This window comes from Anas platyrhynchos, chromosome 27 (genome assembly GCF_047663525.1).
Source record: "Anas platyrhynchos isolate ZD024472 breed Pekin duck chromosome 27, IASCAAS_PekinDuck_T2T, whole genome shotgun sequence".
NCBI classification, from domain to species: Eukaryota; Metazoa; Chordata; class Aves; order Anseriformes; family Anatidae; genus Anas; species Anas platyrhynchos.
In genome coordinates, this window is record NC_092613.1 from 4,283,045 (window position 1) to 4,302,928 (window position 19,884).

Below are 19,884 nucleotides of genomic sequence, written 5' to 3' on the forward strand. Positions count from 1 at the left end.
AGCAGCAGCGTGGGTCACTGTGCACGGCACCTGGAGGCTTCGACCCCCTCCGAGGGGATGGAAGGAGTGGGGGGCTCTGCTCCTGTGGGGCAGCAGAGCTGGGCTCTCAGCACTGTTTGCTTATCCAGATGCTGCCATGCCCACATCTATTATTTTTTTCTTCTCCCAGGACAACCTTGACGTGTCCTTGGGAATCAGCGATGCTCTGTGCAGGGATGAGCACAGAACTCCTGCATTTAGAGGGGTGGGAAATCCCAGGGCTTTTCTGCTGGAGGTTTGGTTTTTCCCTAGCCCCTTCCAGAAAGCTGCACTAGCAAAAAGATGCCCCCAAACCGGGGCGAGTGCCATCCTAATGGAGTGCTACTCGATTTTGTGCTTTCTGAATGAAGCTTCCTTCCCCTGCATGCAAATCAGTGGATGCAGACAGCTCGTGCTGTGAAGCTGGCTTTTCTTTTGGTGATAAAAGACCCCGGGACTCGTTAATCGTCCTCTGTCTCTCTCAATGGACTCGCTGGCTCCAAACTTCAGCTCTGGCTATGTGAAGGAAAATATGGAGAGATTAGCATGGACCCCACGGCTTCGCGTCCATCAAGGGCAGGGGAGCGGAGATGAAGCCTGTTGGGGCTGGCTGCGGAGCCGTGCCTCCAGGGACCACGTGTGCCAGCCCTCACGCTGCCTATCCTGGGAGAAGGAGCCCCAAAAGCTCTCCATGCCAGGCCTTTGGCACTGCCAGCATCACATAGGATGGGGGTGCCCACTTGTAGGAGCCTGTCCCCCTCTAGGGCTGCCCGGCAGCCCCTGCAGGGTGCGTTCAGAAGGGAGGCGATATTTGGGGCCGGCGTTTTGGGGTCCTGCTCACATGAAAAGCCATCCCACGTCTGCCCCCAGAGCTATGGGATGGAGAGTTGCCTTGCAGGACTTGTGTCAAAACGTCCTGTCTTGCTGGGAGAACAAACCAGCAACCAGCTTGGCTCTTCCTGGGCCCTACAAACAAATGCCTTTTTCCTCCATTAATCAGAACTCGGTTGCTCGGGATGGTTTGTTTGAAGATAAAGTTCTGTTTGGGAGCAAATTGCCAGTTGCTATGTTGTCGTGGCTGCCTGCCTGCCTGAAGAGCTCACCACTTCCCCAGCCCCAGGATGACTCTGGGCCGCACCCAGCTCCTTTTTTTTTGGGGGGTATTTTTATTTTTCAGCAAAACTTAGGCAAATGCAAAAATAAACTGGTGAGCTTTGGTGCTGGTAACCAGTCTGCAACTCCTTCCTCTGCATCCCTTTATTTGGGGCTTGCTGGAGGACTCATTTTTTGCAGCCTTTCTCCCAAAGGATTTCAGCTTTGCAATACTTTTCCTTTCTTTTGTTGAAGGGTTTCTGCTCAGGGGCCGAAATACCTTTCTAGCATGGATCCAGCTGCACCTCTCTTGGAATAACAGATAAGATTACATGAATTTAGGATGCAAAAGGATGTAGTGGTTTTATTTCTGTGGATGTTTAAGAATTGAGGAAGAAAAACTGTCCAACCTGTTCAGAGAGGGATGTGTGGTGCTTCAGTGGAAAAAAGCAGGTTAAGCCAAAACAAATCCGAACTGAGTGTTCAGGCTCAAGCTACGTCTGGGCTGCAGTGCTATATTTAAACACGGTATTTTTGTGTTTTAATAATTAACCACTGGGAAAGAACAGCCTAAAAAAATGGTGGTATATGCTATTTTCAAGGTATCTTCTCTTCCATCCACGTTTTAGTGCCACGGAGTGCGGCTGAGGACTGGTTGTGGAGGTCGGGGATGCTTTACAAATCGACTTTGGGTTTGTGTCCCTCCCCTCTTCTCATCTTTTTGCAACCTCTTACCACCTAGGACAAACCGATCAGCCTCAAGCTGCTGTTTGGGCTGGCAGGTGACCCGGGGGAGTGCTGTTTTTTGTGGAGGGCAGCGGGGAAGCAGGACTTCCCTGTGTGCTAATTGTGGCGTGGTTCTGGCTGCTGCCGGCTGGAGCCTGTGTGTAGCAAAGGATGAGCGTGAAAGGTAATCCTTCGGGTGATTGTTTCATTGTTTTATGCAGCACAAGGCAATCCCCTGCTTTTCCTCAAAAGCTTGTGGGTGTTTTGAGTGCCTCAGAAGCACCTGCAAGTCGTCACTGCTGCATTTTGAGCGTGGAGCTGTCAGTGCTGGGGACCGAGCCCAGAAAGCAGCGCGGCCTTCTCCTAGCGCAGGGCGGTGCGACCCAACCAAGTGAGCTTGGGCTTGGCACCCAGAAGTAATCTGTGCTTTGAATCCAGCTATGGAAACGACCTGCAAGCAAACAAGGAAGGAAGCAAATTTGTCAGGGTGTCAGACCATGGCGACCTGCCCTGCTGCAGGGGAATTCATCCCGGCTGCCCGCTCGGAGCAGGGCTCCATCTGGATTTGTGTTGTCCTCTTGTCTGCGGCATTTGGGCACCTGTTCCCTGTGTGCATGGGAGAGAATTGTCCTTGGGCAGCTCCTGGCTGTGCTGGGAGGAAGTGGGAAGGTTGGGAGAGTCCTCCTGGCCTGCGCTGCCCTCCCTGGGGCTGGGATGCTGCAGCCGCTCGCTCCCTGCAACAAGCACATGGTGGGGCTGACCGTCCCTAAAATCAGGTTAAAGCTTACTATTGTCCTTCCTGTGCTGTGGAAGAAGAGAACTGCAACTGGTAAGGGTGCAGGAGAGAAAGTAAGGATGGAGCACGGTGGCGGAGGGAGGAATGTTGGCTGTCGTGCTGTAAATCCTGGGAAATAAAAGATTTCTTGGAATGAGCAGCTGATGGAGGGAGCTGAGCTGCCTCGTGCCAAACAGCAGCCACTGATAGCTCTGACTGACGAGGGGCTGCGAACACAGTTGTGAATCTGCCCCAAACATGCTCTTGTGCTCTTTGCCTCCCCCAGCAGCACCGGCAGCAGTCCCCGCACGTCTCCAGGGCTCGGCAGCAGCACAGCGTAAGAGACCTGCAAAGCGCTTTGCCTCTGGTGCTGGGAGACAGCTCGAGGGGCTGGGGCTGCCTGAACAAACGCGCTTCTCCCTCCTCTCCTCCTTCCCTCCCCACCTATTTCTTCCCTCTTGGTGACTGGTAGGGGAAGCTTGGCTGGACCCGAGCGCTGCTTGCTCCAAATGATCCCCAGACCAAAGAACCTCCAGGGCTTCCAGAGCCACCCGAGTGAATGCCTTTCTGATAAAGATCCCAGACAGTGGGCACAAGAGCGGCTCCAGCTTGGAGTACGTATCTCGTAATGAAGTTAATTGACGTAGATCTGCACAGCTTCATGTCCTCAAACTCCTGGAGCTTGAACTGGATTGACCTTAAGACCCAAATTCGGCAGTGAGCCTTCAGGGTTGTGGCAGCATCCCAGAAATCCTTATCCCAGAAGTCCTGCTGCTGCCCAGGCTCGGTGCTTGCCTATAAAGAACAAATAAAGGCATCGTTATAAAAACCCTTGGTCTTATTTGGAGATGAGGTTTGTTTTGCACCACCCCCATATTTTCCTCCAGTATCGCCCGTCCGTTTTGGACCAGTGGCACATCAGGGCACCATGAGCCTTGAAAGCTTTGCTGGGGAGCATTTGCTGCTTTGCTGGGGCAAAAGCAATGAAAGCAGGTGGTTCTTGCTGAAACGGTGGCTGGCAACAAATGTGCCTTGAGAGACTTGGGTTACCTCTGGGTTTCAGTCCATAACCTTTGCAGAGAAGCACGAGGCAGCTAACAATTTTCCGTTACCTGCTACTGTCTGTTGAGCAGAAGCTGCTGCAGCCCTCGTGCTTTGTTCAGGCTGCATCCCAAAGAGAAATGGAAAAGTTCTGTAAAGCTGAGCTCGTGGAGAGGAGCGGGGCTGGTGGAGTGAAGGTGACTGCCACAAATGCCTCCAAAGGATGAAAAGAGTTAAAAAGCTTAATTGTGGTAGGAGAAAAACTCCACATCCCAGGGCAGATTTGAAATTATTTTTTTTCCCCCTCCCTAACCGGTTCCAGTTTAGCTGACCCCACACTTCTGTTGTTGATACTGCAGAGTTGCTGATTTACGCAAGAGCCTTAGGTTAGCTGAAAAACAAGTGTTTTTTTTTTCCTTGCAGTTCTCAAAGCTGTATTTCTGGGGCTTCCTTATTCAGCCACATGGAGTCTAAATAGCGAGATCAGATGACACGATGACTAGCCGTGTAATTTTTATCTGCAGAAAGGGCTAGTGATGTGAGCAGTTACAAAATGAGCCACCCTGCCCGTGTTTGATTTTATGCTTGTCATTTAGGAGCTGCTTTTGTCCACTTGAGATCGGGGTATTTTTGCCTTGGCCTCATTCTTTTTAGTGCATCCTTTTAAACTCGAGCTTAAAATCCCATTTCTTGTACAAACAGCTTGCAATTTTTGATAAAAGCTCTGAATGACTCGGCTCGTGTAAGTAAAAGCCTTCATGTTCCCGGCTCTCACATCGAATCTCCGTTGTCATTTTTACCCTCCTATGAAATAAGGGATCCGATGGCTCATCCTGCTGCTCTGTTGGTGGCTCCGTTAACCCTTCTGCCAGGGTGTGACGGCTCCTGCCCTTTGTCCAGGACCAGCCCCCTGATGGGGAGAGAGCCTGGCACTGCTCGGGCAGTTTTAGCAAAGGTCACATTCAAGTTCTGGCTGTGTTTGGGGGCAGAAGAGCAAAACCCACGTCTGCTCTGTGCTGACAGCAGGAGCTGCACATCCAGCGACTTCAAAACCCTGCTTTTATCATTCTCGAGCGTGCCTCACTTCCCTACGTGTTCAAATTCTGATTTATTTCTTTCAGGCTGGTCTTCAAAGCTCGCAGTAAACTGGCGTTAACTGTATTTTAAGCCCAGCAGAAGTGTTTGCCCTCGTGCTTTTCCAGGGGCAGGGTACCGTGTCCTTTAATGACTCTTGCATGGACGGCGCGAATGCCTTCTCCCCGGTGAAACCAAACGTTACAGCCAACTGCCTCTGCTGCCCGCAAATGAGAAGGACTTGACTGGAGATCTGACTTGGCAGGAGTCTGAAAGCTGGCTGCTTTTTCTTTCACCAAAAAAATCCCTAACCTTAATGGAGTTCAGCCTCGAGCTCCGATTGATTTTGACTGGAAGTCAGGCCCCCAGCTCCTCGCAGCGTTTCCAGGAGCTCTGCTCACCGGCTGGGTGCTTTGGGGAGTTTGTGCAGCTGCACCAAGAGAAGCAGCACGCCCAGGTCCCAGGCTTGTACAGACTGGGGGACGAGGTCCAGGAAAACTTGGATTTCTTCCCCCAGCCTGTCCTTAAAAGACCAGGGAGGGAGAAAAAGCTGTGTAAGAGTTCATTTGCTGTTTTTTTCCCCCCCTCTGTTGCCAGTCTGTGCATTGGCTTTGCATTCAGCAGCAGCCACTCTCAAGTGTCTCGCAGGAATGTTTTCTTGGCAGGTTTTTATTTGGGAATCCCACTGGAGGCTTTTTTTTTTTTTTCCTCCTGTTTGGTTATAGATTGAAGACTGGGGTAAGCAAGCAGAGCTGAGCCTCTTGAGGGTCTCATTGCTGGCTGGAAAATAGTAGACTTTAATTGTAGGATGCCTTAAACTATTGAAATCCCTAAATTGACTTACTGAGCTGTAATTTATCAGCTCTTCCATCTTAACAGAGTTAATCTAGTAATTGTCACCATCCGTTTTCCCTCTGCAGCACTACATTACAAAATCTCAGTTTACAAACTCTGCTCAGTTGTTCTTCCAAGTTTCTCTTGTTACTTAAGGATTACTCTTGTAGCTTTGTAAAAGTTACAAATTTAAGGTTTTTTGTTGTTGCAAAAGCGATCATTTATATCCAGCTCCAAAGTGGACTTGAAAAGGCAGCATCTCAGGAAATAAAGTTTGTACCATTTCGTAATTGCGTGACATCTGCCCTGAGTGACTGTGAACTGCTCAGATCAGGGCATGGGACTGTCTTTAGCTCCCTCTCCTGGGCAGTTGAGGCGTTTGCCCCCACGGTGCTTTTGCATCCTTAATTTATTTTCAAGCTCTTTCTGAGCACCTCTGCTCTCAGCGATGCACACGCAGAGGTTTGGGGAGTGCAGTGCTTTTAAAACCAAACAAGAAAACGGAGGCTGAGGTGAAGCCAGGCTCACCCTGCACGCTGTGAGGGTGTTAGCGACCTGCGTCTCTCCGGCTTGGCTGCTGGGGAAGGAGGGGCTGCATGTTCCTGCAGGGTGCTGGGCAATTTGGGGATCCCTTCCTTCTCCCTAAGGTTGTGCTCCGAGGGATGGGTTTCGTGGAGCTGATTATTTTCAGGCTGTTAGAGGGAAGGCTCAGCAGGGTCCCAGCCTCTCTCCATCCCTCCTGAGTCATCCACCCATAAGGAGACTTTTCCAGGCAAGGTGTTAAGGGCACCCTTTCTGGGTCAGAGGTACCTTAACGTCCTTCCCTGGATCTGTCCCGTGGCAGTGAAATCCCGGGGCTCCCTTTACCTTTTCCTGCGGCTCTGTCAGTAATGCAGCACGTGCTTGTTTTATTTGCAGATTGAGAAAATCATGAGCTCCATCGGCGAAGGCATTGACTTCTCCCAGGAGCAGCAGAGGATCTCAGGTAGCGTAACCCAGCTCATGTGTGTCTGTGTCTGTGTGTGTCGCTGCACTTAGCCCCCCCAGGGGTTGGCTCTTCCTTTAGCACCCAGAAGGGAAAGGAAGGGTCTGGCACAGAGGAGCAGATCTCTCTTTCCCAGTATAACATTCAACACCGCTACCGGCAAGCTGAATTCGATGCTCCCCTGGGTAGATTAATTTTTTATACCATGGCTGTCCTTCCTACCTGGCTGGCTTTTGGGCTGGGTGAGGAGCATTACTGCTGGCACCCCCTGCCTGATGGGGAAGGGTGCCCTGCTCACCTGCTCTCTGTTAATTCTCCCCTGTGTCTGCATGTGTGTGTGCAGGGGGTCCCGTTTTTTGTTGGAAGTGGCTGTTTAAAATTTGGGGCTTGGTATTACTGCTTAGGGTACAATGCATTTTGAGGCGGTGCTTTTGCATCTTTGAATAACTCTAAACCAAGGTTATTGCTGAGAATCATGGAGCTTAATAACCAATAACCAGGGTGCTCTGATACTTCACGCTTCACCACTGGTGTTTGCTGGGTGTGGAGGAGGAAGATGAAGTTCAGGTTTTCCTGCACGTGGGAAAAAAATTATTTTGTAGCTTATCTGAAAGGTGGTGTAAGGACTCCAGACAGTGTCCTAGGGATAGAAAGCTCTGCTGATCTCTGAGCTCCTACAATTGCCGTTGTTCTCAACATAGCCCCTAAGAAAGTCGGACCAATTGCTTCCATTCCTCTCCTGCCTTTTAAAATCTGTTTGTCTCAAGTTTTTTGTTCTTCTCTGGTGGGTAACAACAAAACGTTCTGTAAGCAGTCAGTCTGAAACAGAGCTGCTGCGTGTTTGTCTTCTGGCTGGTCTCACAATCCCCACAACAATCTCGCTTTTGTTTCAAATGCATAATGCAGCAGCAAGATGCTCTTTTCTCTGCCTCTTTTGGTTACATAAGTCTGGATCTGTCCCTTCGGATACGAGCAGAACCTCCTCATAGCTCTCCACACTCCCGTGTTTTGTTCATTAAATCCTTTCAGTCCTGGGAGGCTGGGATGGGGATTTTGTATTTAGATTTGAAAAATGTATAGCCTCTCTGATACAAGATCTACAGCAGCATTTAGGGTATTTCAGTGTCTCGGATCTGCAGTGTGGGTTGTCCTTAGTGTCCCAAACCACATCCCAGGTGGAGGGGTTGTCTTCCCTTTCTTCAGGATGTTCCTACCCTGTTCAGGCCAAATGAAAAGGAAAGGAGCGTTTCATCTTCCAACACCCACTATATCCAGGGGAACTCACCGGGCCAGGTTGTGTTTGCTCCTGGGCATGGTTGGAGGTAAAGCTGCTCTGCCAGCCCGCTCGGGGCCATTTTCCCTGGCTAAGACAGCGGCTGGTGGGGACGTACAGGCTTGGAGGTGACATTGGTGTGCTCTGGGCAGGGCGAGGAGGCATCCCTTGCCTTTGGGTTGTCTCACTTCATGCTTTGGTCTCAAGCTTTTAGTGCCTCTTGGGTGGTTTTCTTCTCCCCCAGGTGGCTTTTAAATCCATAGCCCCCTCTGTCAGCAGTGTGACGTGGTGTTTGGCCATGAGCTGTGGGTCTCCTGGCTTTTCAGCAGCATCACCCACTTAGGGAATGTTTCTGGGGGACCAGAGTGCTGGAGCAGAAAGCCTGTGTGAGGTGTGGGGTCCTGCTGGGGCCCCCCAGTGCTCGCCCTGCCTCCCGTGGAGGGCCAGGGAGAGGACACGGGTGCTCCAGCCTGGGAGATCTGCTCCAGGGGAGGACTAAAATTAGCCCTTATGAGGCCTGTCATCTGTACAGTTCCGTGGCACAATTTTGTGTGTTGGATTAGGAGATGAAAAAATAGCCTGATTGCAGTCTCCTGAATGTCTTATGGTCTTAAGTCAGCACAGAGGGAAGCAAAACCAGCCTTTAATTGGCATTAACCTGGCCTTTGGGGTCAGTTTCCAGCTCTGGCCAGACTGCCCCTACCCCTATTTTGTCTCTGCAGCCTTATCATTGAGACAAGCCTTTTTTTATTCTTCAAATTTGTGTGTTCTTGTGCATGTTTTCTCAACTGGAGCTTGTGGAGTGCCAGGTTTTAGTTTGGCTGCTGCCGGATGAGGTGCAAAGAGCAGCCCCTGCCACCCAGCCTCTCCCAAACAGGACAGAGCAGCGGGAGCGTTGCAGAGATTTCTCCAGCAAAGCCCCTGTTTTTCTGCAACCCATAAATAGTGGATTTCCAGAATACTTTTAACATTTATAAATTTTTCACCAGTAAAACTCTAGATAGACGCTCTATCATGGTTTCACATCAGATAAAACTCATCACATTTTTTCCCTGTATATTTCACCCATGTGCTTCCATGACCTTGAAGTAAGTAGTTTTATTAATTGTATTGCGATGATTTAGCTGTGCATTTTGTCTTTGCTTCTTCAAATTTCCATAAGGCAAGGTGAAGGAGGAATCCTGGTGTCATTTAGTGCATTGATTTTCCTCAAACAACAGAGCAATGTCCTCCAGCCATGCTTGCAACTGTTATAACTCTTGTCTCCGCAATGCAGCATCAGAGCGGCGGGAGATGATCCTGGGTTACAACATTTATGAAAATGAAAGTGTTTTAAGTAGAAGAGGCTGGGGTACGGGGAATAAAGCCGCCTGTGCAAAGTCTGTGTTCAGCATCCAGCCCAGAGCAGCAGTCAGATCCCAGTCTGTTAAAGTACCTTCTGCTGCTGCTCCTACGGTGACCTAATTGCACGTCTTGGCTCTGCTCGCAGGATCAAACAAGATCCCTTTGCAGTTTTACCACCTTTCACAGAAAGCATCCCAAACCTTTTTCTGTACTATTTTTTTTATTCCTTCTTTTGAGGAAAGTGCACGTGAAGGGGAGGTGAAACTAAGAGAGGAAGGAGGCTTTGATATCAGTGCACGTGTCCCTAGAAGTGTCTGCATCCCCTGCACAGACCAGGGAACCAGCCTGCCTCTTCCCCAGCCGCCTGTCTCCACGCTTCTGCATTACCGAGCTGCTCGGGAGGCTTATTGAAATTCTTCTCTTCCCGAGATGCAGCTTCAGTCCGGAAACCAGCAGTTTGTTAACAAACCTGCCCGTTCTGCTGCTGCAGGCAGAGCTGCGGGTGAGTTGTCTCTGGATGGAGCCGAGTCCTGGCCTTCAAAGGAGGAGCTAATTGCTTGGCTTTAATTGAGCCTTTGGAAACGAGGCTGTTTGTAGGGAGACGCGGGGTACAGAGCTTGATTAAATGGATACTGGTGAACCCTGCTGTCTGGGGACTGAAGGTGACTAAATATCATGTACTGCTCAAGGGTTTCAGAAAATCTAAATGTCTTGGAAATGCTATCGGAGGAAATGCTTTCTGGTGGCGAGAGCAGTTTGGCTGTGGCAAACCTGTCCTCTGGGCCACTGGCCCGGTGCCACCATAAAACAGCCGGGAAGCATCCTGCCCATCTGGGGACACAGCCTTCTCCTGATGTCCTTTGGGGCCTCTCTGGGGGATCTTTGTCCCCCATCACTCCTGGTGGGGCAGCAGCTGTGCAGGGAGCAGGACCTGGGGTTGCCAGTTGCAGGTCTGCACGGGTGGCGCGGTGGCCGAGCCCTTTGGATGTGGTTGATCTGCCACACTCCTAAATGTGGGTGATGCCAGGCTTTTCCCAAGCACAGCTGTAGGTACTGATATTCACTAGACAAGGCTGCTTGCGACAGAGGTGCTTCCTCCCCTGCTTGAAGCGTGAATTCCCTCCTCTGCCTTTAATCAGGAGCCAGGACAAAAGCAGACCTCAGGAGCTTGTTTGTCTTTACTGTGGTGTGATGGAGGATGCTGGAGGGCTGCCACTGCGAGGATCTCTGTCCTTTTAAATAATTCTGTCCTTTTAAATCCTTCACCTCCAAACTGCTCCGAGTGGGCAGCGTCTCCAGTTGATGAGATGCTAATACACATCTGCGCATGGCTCCTGCCTGCCATAATAAAGCTTATCTCACATCCATTTGTCACTGGGGCTCTTGCTTTGGTGAGGAGGAACCCCCTGCCAGTTCCCACCGGGGGGTTAACCTGTGCCTGCCCTACATACCATGTACTGATTAGGGCTTGTGTTTCCTAGGGCCAAAGGGCTTTGCTGGGGGATGCAAAGCAGCGTGTGTTTTTTGGTCTAATCCAATGGCAGCCCTTTCGCATCCTGCTTTCTGACAGGCCCTCCCCTCCCCGAGCCGGGCTGTAGCTGTAGCAGCGCGTGTGATTGATCGATATCATTAGGGAAGAGGTCTGACATGGAGGGGAGAGGAGGAGCTTGCACTTCTGCAAAAGCTGCTGTTGTGCAGGGAGTTTTCAGCAAAATGGACACCTGTCTCTGGAAGCAGGCAGAGCCACGAGCAGCGTGTTTTCCTGCTGCCTGTGCTGCCTTCCACTTGGGGTGGGCTCCCTGGACACAGTCCAGCTGCTGTCCATGTTCCCAGCTTCTCTTTTTTCTCCTTATTTACAAACGTGGTCAGCTGGAACATGGAAAATGCTTTGCCAGCCCCTCGCTTGAGGACAAAGTGCATCCTCCAAAGGGCTGCGGGCACCCTGATGTGTAGTTTTTAGCAGTTTGGCTTTTGCTGCTCAGGAGTTTGGTAGGGCTGTTTGAATGGTTCAGATCACATCACAAACAGGCAGGGAACTTGCCAAACATGCTCTCATCCCCAACTCTGGGTGGGCTTTGAAGGTATTGGGGCTCCCAACTCTAGTTTTGTGCCTGGGGTCGCTAATTTGCCTGTAGAGGTTAAAGTCCTTGTGTGGCAGCTGCTGAGGAGCTCAGTGTGCTTGGAGTCCATCTATACAGGCTGTTACTGCATGCAACTGGCTTGGCTGTAGGGAAAGTGGGGACCCTTAGGGTCCTCTTGGAACAAGGCCAGGCCCCTCCTGTGCCCCAGACGTCCCTTGCAGTTTGGGGCAAATAGCTGACTTCTGTAGCAGCGGTCCTTCCTCTGTAAACCAGCATGACAAAACCTCTGTCTTGCTATTGTGGGGTTAGAGATGAACACATGAAACTTCTGCGGCCCTTGGATGCTGGGATGGCAAGTAGCAGCGTGGCATCTTTGTGAAGTTTGGAGCTGGAACCTGTTTCTTAGTGCACTGCTCTCATCCCCTCTCCTCAACAGAACAGGGACAGAAAAACGTGAGGAAATAAAAGCTCATGGGTTGGGATAAGGAAGGGAGATCTCTCACCAATTACCATCATGGCCTAAGCAGGCTCAGTGTAAGGGAGATTTAGTTAATTACCAATTGGCAATATATTAAGGCAAACTAGGGTCCTCCTCCACCCACCAAGCACCTCCTTCCCCTACATGCTGCAGGGGACTGAGGCCTGTGCTGGGTCTGCTCCTCCCCAAACCCATCCTGTGGGAGCCTCCCACAGGCAGCAGCTCTTCAAGCACACGGCTCTGTACCACAGGGTCCATCCATCCCCTAGGAGCAAACTGCTCCAGCACAGGACCCCCACGGGCGGCAGCTCCCCCCAGACCCCCTGCTCCACGTGGGCTCCTCTCCATAGGGTGCAGCTCTGGCCCGGGGCCTGCTCCTGTGGGGGCTCTCCATGGGCCGCAGCCTCCTCCAGGCCACATCCGCCTACTCCACCGGGGGCTCCTCCATCCATGGGGGGGCTGCAGTGTAGAGATCTGCTCCTTGTGGGACCCATGGGTGCAGGGGGACAGCCTGCTCCACCAGGGGCCTCTCCATGGACTGTGGGGGAACTGCTGCTGCGTGCCTGGAGCACCTCCTGGCCTCCTTCACCAACCGGGGGGCTGCAGGGCTGGCTCTCTCGCCTTTTTCCCAGCTGCTGCTGCACAGCGTTTTTTTCTCCCCCTTTCTTAAATATTCTCTGAGGTAGAACCAGCTGCACACCTTGGCTCAGCAGGTCCCTTCTCGAGCCAGCTGGCACTGCCCGGTACCGATCCTGTCTGACACAGGGCAGCTTCTGGCCTTGTCTCACAGAGGCCACCCCTGCGGCCTCCCACCAAAACCTTGCCACGTAAACCCAATGCACTCGGCCAACGGGGTCAGCCTCTGATTTCCTGGTAGAGCTCGTAAAGCGATCTTTCAGGTGGATTTCTCTGGCTGAATCCTGAGGGTGGGGTGGCAGAGGTGAGAAGAAAAGGGGTCTGTCACAGACCTGTGCTGGTGCGTGCTCTTTGGGATGAGCATCTTAAAGGATGCTGGATCCCATCTGGGCCTTGCCTTGAAGTTGTTTTTTTTTTTTTTTTTTTTGTTTGGGAATAGATGTTTGTATTCAGTCTGTCTGTGCAGGCCTGGTTTGCTGTCACACACACATTTATCTCCAGCAACCTACTTCTGATCAGCCCTCCCTTCCAGACGTGGGTCGGAGGGGCAGGGGAGCACAGCTCAGCCCCACTGCCCTGCAGCTTCTCGTCTCGCTGCTAGCTCGGAAATAAAGAAACCTGTGCCTTGCTTGCTGCTTTACAGCAATTTGTCAGGTGGCATTTCTCTCCCCAAAACTGAGGAGATGAATGGGCTGTGCTCGGTAAATCAGGCTGATGCAGGCAGGAGGCACGCTGCGCTGGACAGCAAATGCGTTTGGGGCCCGGTGAGTTAACTCTGCCATTGACTTGAGATGTGAGAAACGTGCCTGGTGTTCTGCTGGGCTAAAGAGGGAGAAATTTGTTAGCAATCTGCATTTGGTTAATTGATTTTAGTTCCAGTAAAGTTAGGTGCTGGCTCTATTTCTTGCATCTGATGGCGTTAATGACTACATTCTCCTGGCCCATCCATCTTGCCTAATGCACTGCCTGAGCTTACAGCCCCCCCTCTGTGGGTTTAAGGACTTCCACCTGATGATCAGCCCCAGCTGTGGCAACAAATGCCTGATTTGCTGCTTTTGCATGCTTTCTTTGTGTACGGACCATGCTTTCATCAACGCTTGCTTAGACATGCAGTTTTTTTCTTTCTAGTAAAGCTCAGTCGTGTGTCTTCAGGCCACGCCAGGTTGTGCTGAGCTGCTCTCAGCTTCCAAGAGCAAACAGGGTGATGCTGGCTGTCAGGTGTGCTGTGCTTATTCCTTCCTGCAGACAGGCTTGAACATGGCATTAAGGGTTGTTACTGTAACGGTAACAGGGCCGAGGTGGCCCTGTCCCTTTTCTCTTTTCTTTGTTACCTGAAAAACCTTGCAAGAGGAACTGAATTGCTTGGCTCGCTTTTTCTGCAAATTTTAAATACTGTAATTATTTCTAACTACACTCTGTCAGCTGCCCGCTGCCCCGAGACCTTCTAAAGGTAGGATTCCTAAAATTTGGAGCACAGGGAGAAGGATGGAGCTGATCTGGCTGAGAATTAGGAGTTTATTTAATCAGAAGCTAGGGCGCAGCTCTTGCTGGGCGGCACAGTGACTGGCATTCATTTGCTCCTGTGTCATCCTCATAACATGTAAATATCTTGGACTTTTCTATTTCAGTCTGGGATGTTTTGGGCATCTGTTCTCTTCTTTTTCTTTTTAATATTAACCCTTCAGTTCCCCTTCCAAATACCCCTGTTCATTTTGCCGTGATTTTAAGTGGTTTTTAACCAGAAAACCTGCACTTGGTGTCACTGTAGGTTTTCCCCTTTAAAAGCAGAAATACATTTATGAGTGTACAAAAGGCTGAGTAGAGTAAATAATTTTTTAAAAGCAAATTCAGGAGCTCAGAGGAAGGAACTGCTGCGGTTTCATTCCCCCTGCCAATACCCCAACTGCTTCCAGAAATGCTGTAGTAGGCAGCAAGCAGTTTCCTCACCTCTCTCTCAGTAAATTAATTCTGAGCCAGCCACAAATCACTTTGAACTGTCAAAGCAGACCTGTAACATCATTTTTTTTTTTGAAAACCCGAGCCGTGCAGTCCATCATTGAGTAAATATTGAGAAGTCAGTAATTTCCACTAGAGAGTTATAAAGCTGCTGTCTCCCTCCCCTCTCCTGCAGCTTCTGCTGCGAAGGCTGCTCGCTGCTCGTGCAGTGGATGGAAGAGCTGGGAGGGGTAAGAGGATGAAGAGAAGGGAGGGACAGGCAATGCGAGAGCAGGAGACAGGACTGAGAGTGGAACGGCAAGCGTGGAGCTCGCTGCCTTCAGACAAAGCCTGACGCTGCGGCTCGCTGCAAGGACGTGTGATTGCCGGGGAAGGGACGCGGCTGCCTGGCTGCTCGCGGACCACAGAGGATTGACGGGAGGAAAGGATGGAGACCCCGGGCGAGCTGGAGCTTGTTGCATAAATTCCAGGTTTAGATGCTGCCCTTCTGCACAGGCTGCTTGAGGGGAGGGAGACGGAAAGCTTTTGTGATCTCTGCGTTGCTCGCGCTGCAGCGTGCGCTAGGAAGACCGGCCGGCTCTCCCGAACTCGCCAAGCGCGGCTCGCCTGGCAGAGGAGCACTCCTGAGGACCAGAGCAGCAGGATCCCTTTCCCCAAGAATTTCCAGACGAGACCGTGAGCTCTGCGTTGTGCAGCCATTGCAGTGGGTGGGGGTGGAAGGATGGCTTGGAAGGTGCCAAACAGCTTCAGGTGACCTAAAGGTTCAAAGAAAGCAAACTTGTTTTTCTCTTGATCATCTTTTTATTTGCATATACCCTTGAAACACAGATGTGCTAAGCAGCCTGAAAATTTCAGCCTGTCTTGCATAGCAAATGCCCTGATGAAAAGGAGATCTCTGAACTTTTCCTGTCATATCTCGAGCTCCTCTAGAGGAGAGGAACAAGTCCCTGGACTCCCTTCCCAGGGGCGAGGGAAGGAGAGCTTGTCTGCACAGCTTCTGTAGGGTGTTGGGAAGAATCTCATTTACCAGAGGCTGAGAGGAGGTGCCGGGGCATGTCTCTGACTTGAGCTGCTGCAGGAAGAGGAGAGGGTGTGCTTGCGTTTGGTCTCGTTTTGTTTTGACGTGCTTTGGAAGCAAGGAACTAAAATGCCTCATTCTCCAGAGCTGCTGCCTGTTTGAGTCAGGGGCTGGGATGCAGCAGCTGCACTTAGCTGAAGAAAATGAAGGAAGGGCAAATGCAAGCGTGCACCAAGCACCTGGCAGGACTGAATGCATTGTGTAAAACCCATTCTGGTTCCTCTGTCTCTCTTGCTGTCAGCCAGCTCAGCGCTGTAGTTAGGCTCTCTGATGCAGCCAGCCAGCATGGTCCGAGCCACGTGCTGAATGAAATGCCCCGTGTCGGATAGGGGGTGACATGGCAGTGCCAGGACTCTCAGACTCATGCTCAGGGTCGCTCGCCCCTCTGCTCCTCGTAACGCAGTAACGGAGAGAAAAAGCCCTTACCATGGTTTGCCTCTTTCAGGACTGCTTGGGGAAAAAAAGTATAAGCCCTTCTTATCTTCTGCTGCAGTTTGTGTGCTTTCTTTGTCTTGCATGTCTTCCTGTGGACAGCTGCTCTAGCCTGGCTTCTGCTGCTTTTCTCAAAGTCCGTCGTGTCTGTTCTGTGTCTCAGCTGCATGAAGATGTACTTTTTCTCTAGCTGCTTTGTGCCTCCAGCGCGCTTGGCCCTCCCTGCTGGCCCGCTGGGCAGCGTTGTGCATCCGGAGTCGCATGGACGAGCGGACCTGCACGGCGCTGCGCGGCTCTGAGCAGCTCCACTCCGTTCCCTCGCACCTGCAGCTGGCTGCGAATGCCTTGGGGGAAAGTTTGCTGCCCTCCTCCCGCCCCCTTCCGATGAGCCAAGCACTGGATCAGCGTCCCCGTGGGGTTGGGCTTCGTGTGTTTGCCTGGCAAGAAACTCGCCCGAGCCCTGCGAGCAGTGCATGTGATGCCATGGTCCCGGGAGCGCTTCTTAAACAGTTTGCTGGGGCAAGGTGTTGCGTTTTCTGAGCGCTAACTGGGATACAAATTAAACCCGGAGCCCGTGGAGGCGCTGGAAGCTTGTTGTCCATGCTCTGTGCACACCAGCGGAATTGTCTGCCAGCTGATTTATTGTACTCTGAGCATAATTTTTTGAGTTTCTTTATGGTAATGACTATGATGTGGCAATGCCATCTGTCTTCCTCAGAGTGCCGCTGCTACCGCCTTAATGGTTTTTCCCTTTTCAAGCGTCTGCCGATTCCTCTCTCGTCAGGTTCGCGGATGCTGGAGCAGAGTGTCGGGGAGTGGCTGGAGTCCATCGGCCTGCAGCAATATGAGAGTAAGCTGCTTTTGAACGGCTTTGATGATGTCCGCTTCCTGGTAAGTTGCTGGGGGGACCTTTGGGCTCTAACAAACACCTCAGCTGGACCCCGACTTGTTGCGGGACCCCTGTGTCCATTGCAGAGCAGATCTGGGTTCTGCAGCCCAGCAGAATGGTCTGGAGGGTGCATAGGAAGTTAGACAAAAGGAGGAAACGAGGGTTGTGTTGGTTCATTCATCTTCCCATTTGATTCAGTTACAGTTGTTACAGTTTTTCACTGTCATTTTGCTATAAAATTTCATTTACTCCACCGCCTAAATCTTTACGATCCAATTTATTCAAGATACGGCACCTGTAATTCATTAATGTGTTGAAAAAGTCACTGAGCCGTCTGTGCTCTGGACTATCGAGGAGGTGGTAGACCTTGTTGGAAGTATCCTTACTCTAAGCACGCGGGCAGGGTGTTAATGAGCTGAACCTGATCGTGTTGACACTGTTGGCTCTGAAACCTAATGATGGCAGCACCCTAATGTTTAATATTGAGGGCTTTAGTGCATAGGAACTTGGTGGCACGGTGCAGAAATCAGAATTTGCATGGGATGATAAGCTGCAAAGACAAATTGGGGTGTGTGGGGGGGTGCTTTTTGTGCAGTTTAAAGAAATGCCCTTGTGTGTGGGCTCCTTGGTGCTGAGGGTGGTGCGGAGAGGTGACATAGAGGGGGATGCCACTCCGTGTTGTGAGCCAGGCAAAAAGGGCTCCGAAAACACCCCAGTGAGTGAATGTGACTGTTCCATGTCTGCGGGGAGCCTCCTGCTCTCCCAGGTTAAAAGCAGCACCCATCGTGTGGTGGTGGAGGTCGGTGGGAGGCAGCTGGCGAAAAGAGAGACCAAATGGGGCACGGCTGGATGGGCAGGGAAGGGCACTCGGGAACAGTCTCGGTTGGGTACATGTAGGCAGGATGCAATTACACTCTTAAAAAAATAACCTGACCAACAGGACAAACGTTCCTGTAAGCATCACGGGATCTCCACCCAGCCCTGGAGGCTGAACGCTGGCAGCTGTGCCCCTGTGAGTACCCAGCCCCACGTCCTGGCCTCCGTGGCAAGCGGCTTCTCCTTTGTCTAGGTCAGGCACCTTCAGCAGGGGAGCTGCTGGTGACAAGTGACGGCTTTCTCACGGGCTTCTGCCTCCACCCTCACGCCCAGGTCCCTGCTTAGGGTCCTCTGCCTTTGTGGGGCTGACCTTTGTGGTGTCGGTGGGCTGCTGGGCTGCCTCTTCCAGCAGGCAGCAGATACGGCACCTCCAGCGCTACGATAGATGTCCCGGTACAGAAGCTTAACAACAAAGGGACTCAACTTTCCATTTGGCCCCGGAGAAGCAGGAGCCAGAAGCTCAGAAGCAGGGATTTGCATTGACTGTGGTTCTGTGCAGTGAGTAGCTGCCTAGCTGCTGAACGCCTCGTGCAGAATTTTCTCGTTTGTAAGGAAATCCAGGCAGTGGGACGCTCTCTCCTCACTCATTCCCTCAATTTTAAAAGGTCAAATAATTTAACAAAGATTTCCTGCAAACCCTGGCTGATTTCTTCTTTGCTGTTTATCCTTTTTTACTGGGGAGTTGACTCTGGCACCCATGTCAAATCTGGCTTTTAAATCCTTTTATCTGAGCCTTAGGAACTTCAGGCTAATACAGGCAGCCCGGTCTGAAAGTCTAATTCGTAAAAATCTCCTCCATGCTGTTACTTCCCTTCAGCTGCTGACGCTGTGGGAGTAAAACCTTCAGACATGTCCAAGTGGGAACCGAGTTCGTTTGTTTTTAACACTGGTGATGATGTTCTTAGATGAATTATTAAAATTGTTGTAGACACTGAAGCTGGCTGCAGCAGTGAGTACTGAAAGGGCATCGGTGCTGGGTTCCTGCCGTGTCTGGTTGCCTGTTCCTTTCCTTTTTGGTGCAATAATTTATGTATTAACTCCTCCTTTTGGTCACTAATATTTCAAACTAAGCAGCATTATCGTCCTGGGCTTAAAACAGTTCCTGTGGAAGGCTCAGTCCTTACCAGGACCATGTTGACTATTTCCAAGCCCAGCGAATGCTGGGTGATGGTTTGCAAGCCGCCAGATGGGCTGTGAGGCTAATTAAGTTGTAGTAGCAAAAATTAAGAAGTTGGAGTCTTTTTGTACAGAAACACTTGTTTCCCGTCTAAGATTTCATGTCACATTATGCCCTCATTATAGTGCTGTGGGGTTTTTTTCAGCCTGCTGAGGATGCTCCCTGTGCTGCCTGCATCCAGGGGTGGCCTCTTTGGGAGCAAACAAGGAGCTGGGATGTTGGGGAGACAAAAAAAAAAAAAAAAAAAGCATTGCAAGAACAAAATGTTAGCTGCATGCTGTCAAATACAGAGCCTCCTCGAAAAGCTCCTTAGTCTGATCCATTTATGAGGAATTCTCAGCCCGCAGTATGTACAGGTGAGGGGGTTAAGAGATTGGTCTAACAAAGAGCACATCCTGCAGGGGGACTGGGGGAGATCCAGCGTTGGTTGGCGCCATGGTGTTTGCTGCTGTTGCTTTATTTAAAAAAAAGTAAAAAATGGGTTTTTACAGTGTTGTAGTGCAAAGGTGGTAAGAGACAGAACTCAGAGGGTACAGAGGTTTGGCCTTTTGGTTTTTCAGTGCTCTTCTAGCCCCTTCTTTAGGCAGTTCTGGTTTCAGGAATTCCAAGTTCCCTTTGTATTTTCACTTGGCTCTCGTGTTAATTCACACCCTGTGTAACAAAAGCCTTTCCCCCCCGACACAAGAGAAATGATTCACGAACGCACCGCACGGTAAAGTGATTTTGAAAAGTTCCCAGTAAATGTATTAAGCTTCTTAATCAGCTGTAAGGCAGAAATATCCGTTGTTTCCAAGAATAATAATGCTGTTAGTTTTGGAAACCCGGACTCGTTATTAGTTGATATGTGGCTGGCTCCCTCTGCTCTGCGGACACGCAGCCAGCAGCGATGGGCAGAAGGGAGGCAGCGATCCTGCTGCCTGCGTCCTTACCAGGGAGCACCGCCGGCACAAGGAGACTTGGGAGACCTGCAGCTTCCATGGTTTATGCCAAAAAGGCAGGGTTGGGGATGTAAACTGTAATGCGAGCCATGAACGTTTTACGGGTTTTCCAATAAAAAGGGAAAGGAGAAGTGTGTTTTAGCAGATAGCCGGTGCGGGCGGTGAATGCTGAGCAGAGGTT

At 51.0% G+C, this 19,884-nt stretch overlaps 1 protein-coding gene across 19 annotated transcripts in view; it reads left to right on the plus strand.

Moving 5' to 3' along the window:
• Positions 1-19,884, plus strand: part of ANKS1A (ankyrin repeat and sterile alpha motif domain containing 1A) — a 105,900-nt gene that overhangs the window by 60,951 nt on the left and 25,065 nt on the right. For 9 of the 19 annotated variants that reach the window (XM_027445034.3, XM_072028565.1, XM_072028566.1 and 6 more), the window contains 3 exons: positions 2,898-2,948; positions 6,479-6,545; positions 16,608-16,714. In XM_027445034.3, the coding sequence (XP_027300835.3) occupies positions 2,898-2,948; positions 6,479-6,545; positions 16,608-16,714 (225 nt within the window). Of the gene's footprint in view, positions 1-2,897; positions 2,949-6,478; positions 6,546-16,510; positions 16,715-19,884 lie in introns of those variants that run through there. The other 10 variants (XM_072028567.1, XM_072028568.1, XM_072028572.1 and 7 more) reach the window with 3 other exon arrangements.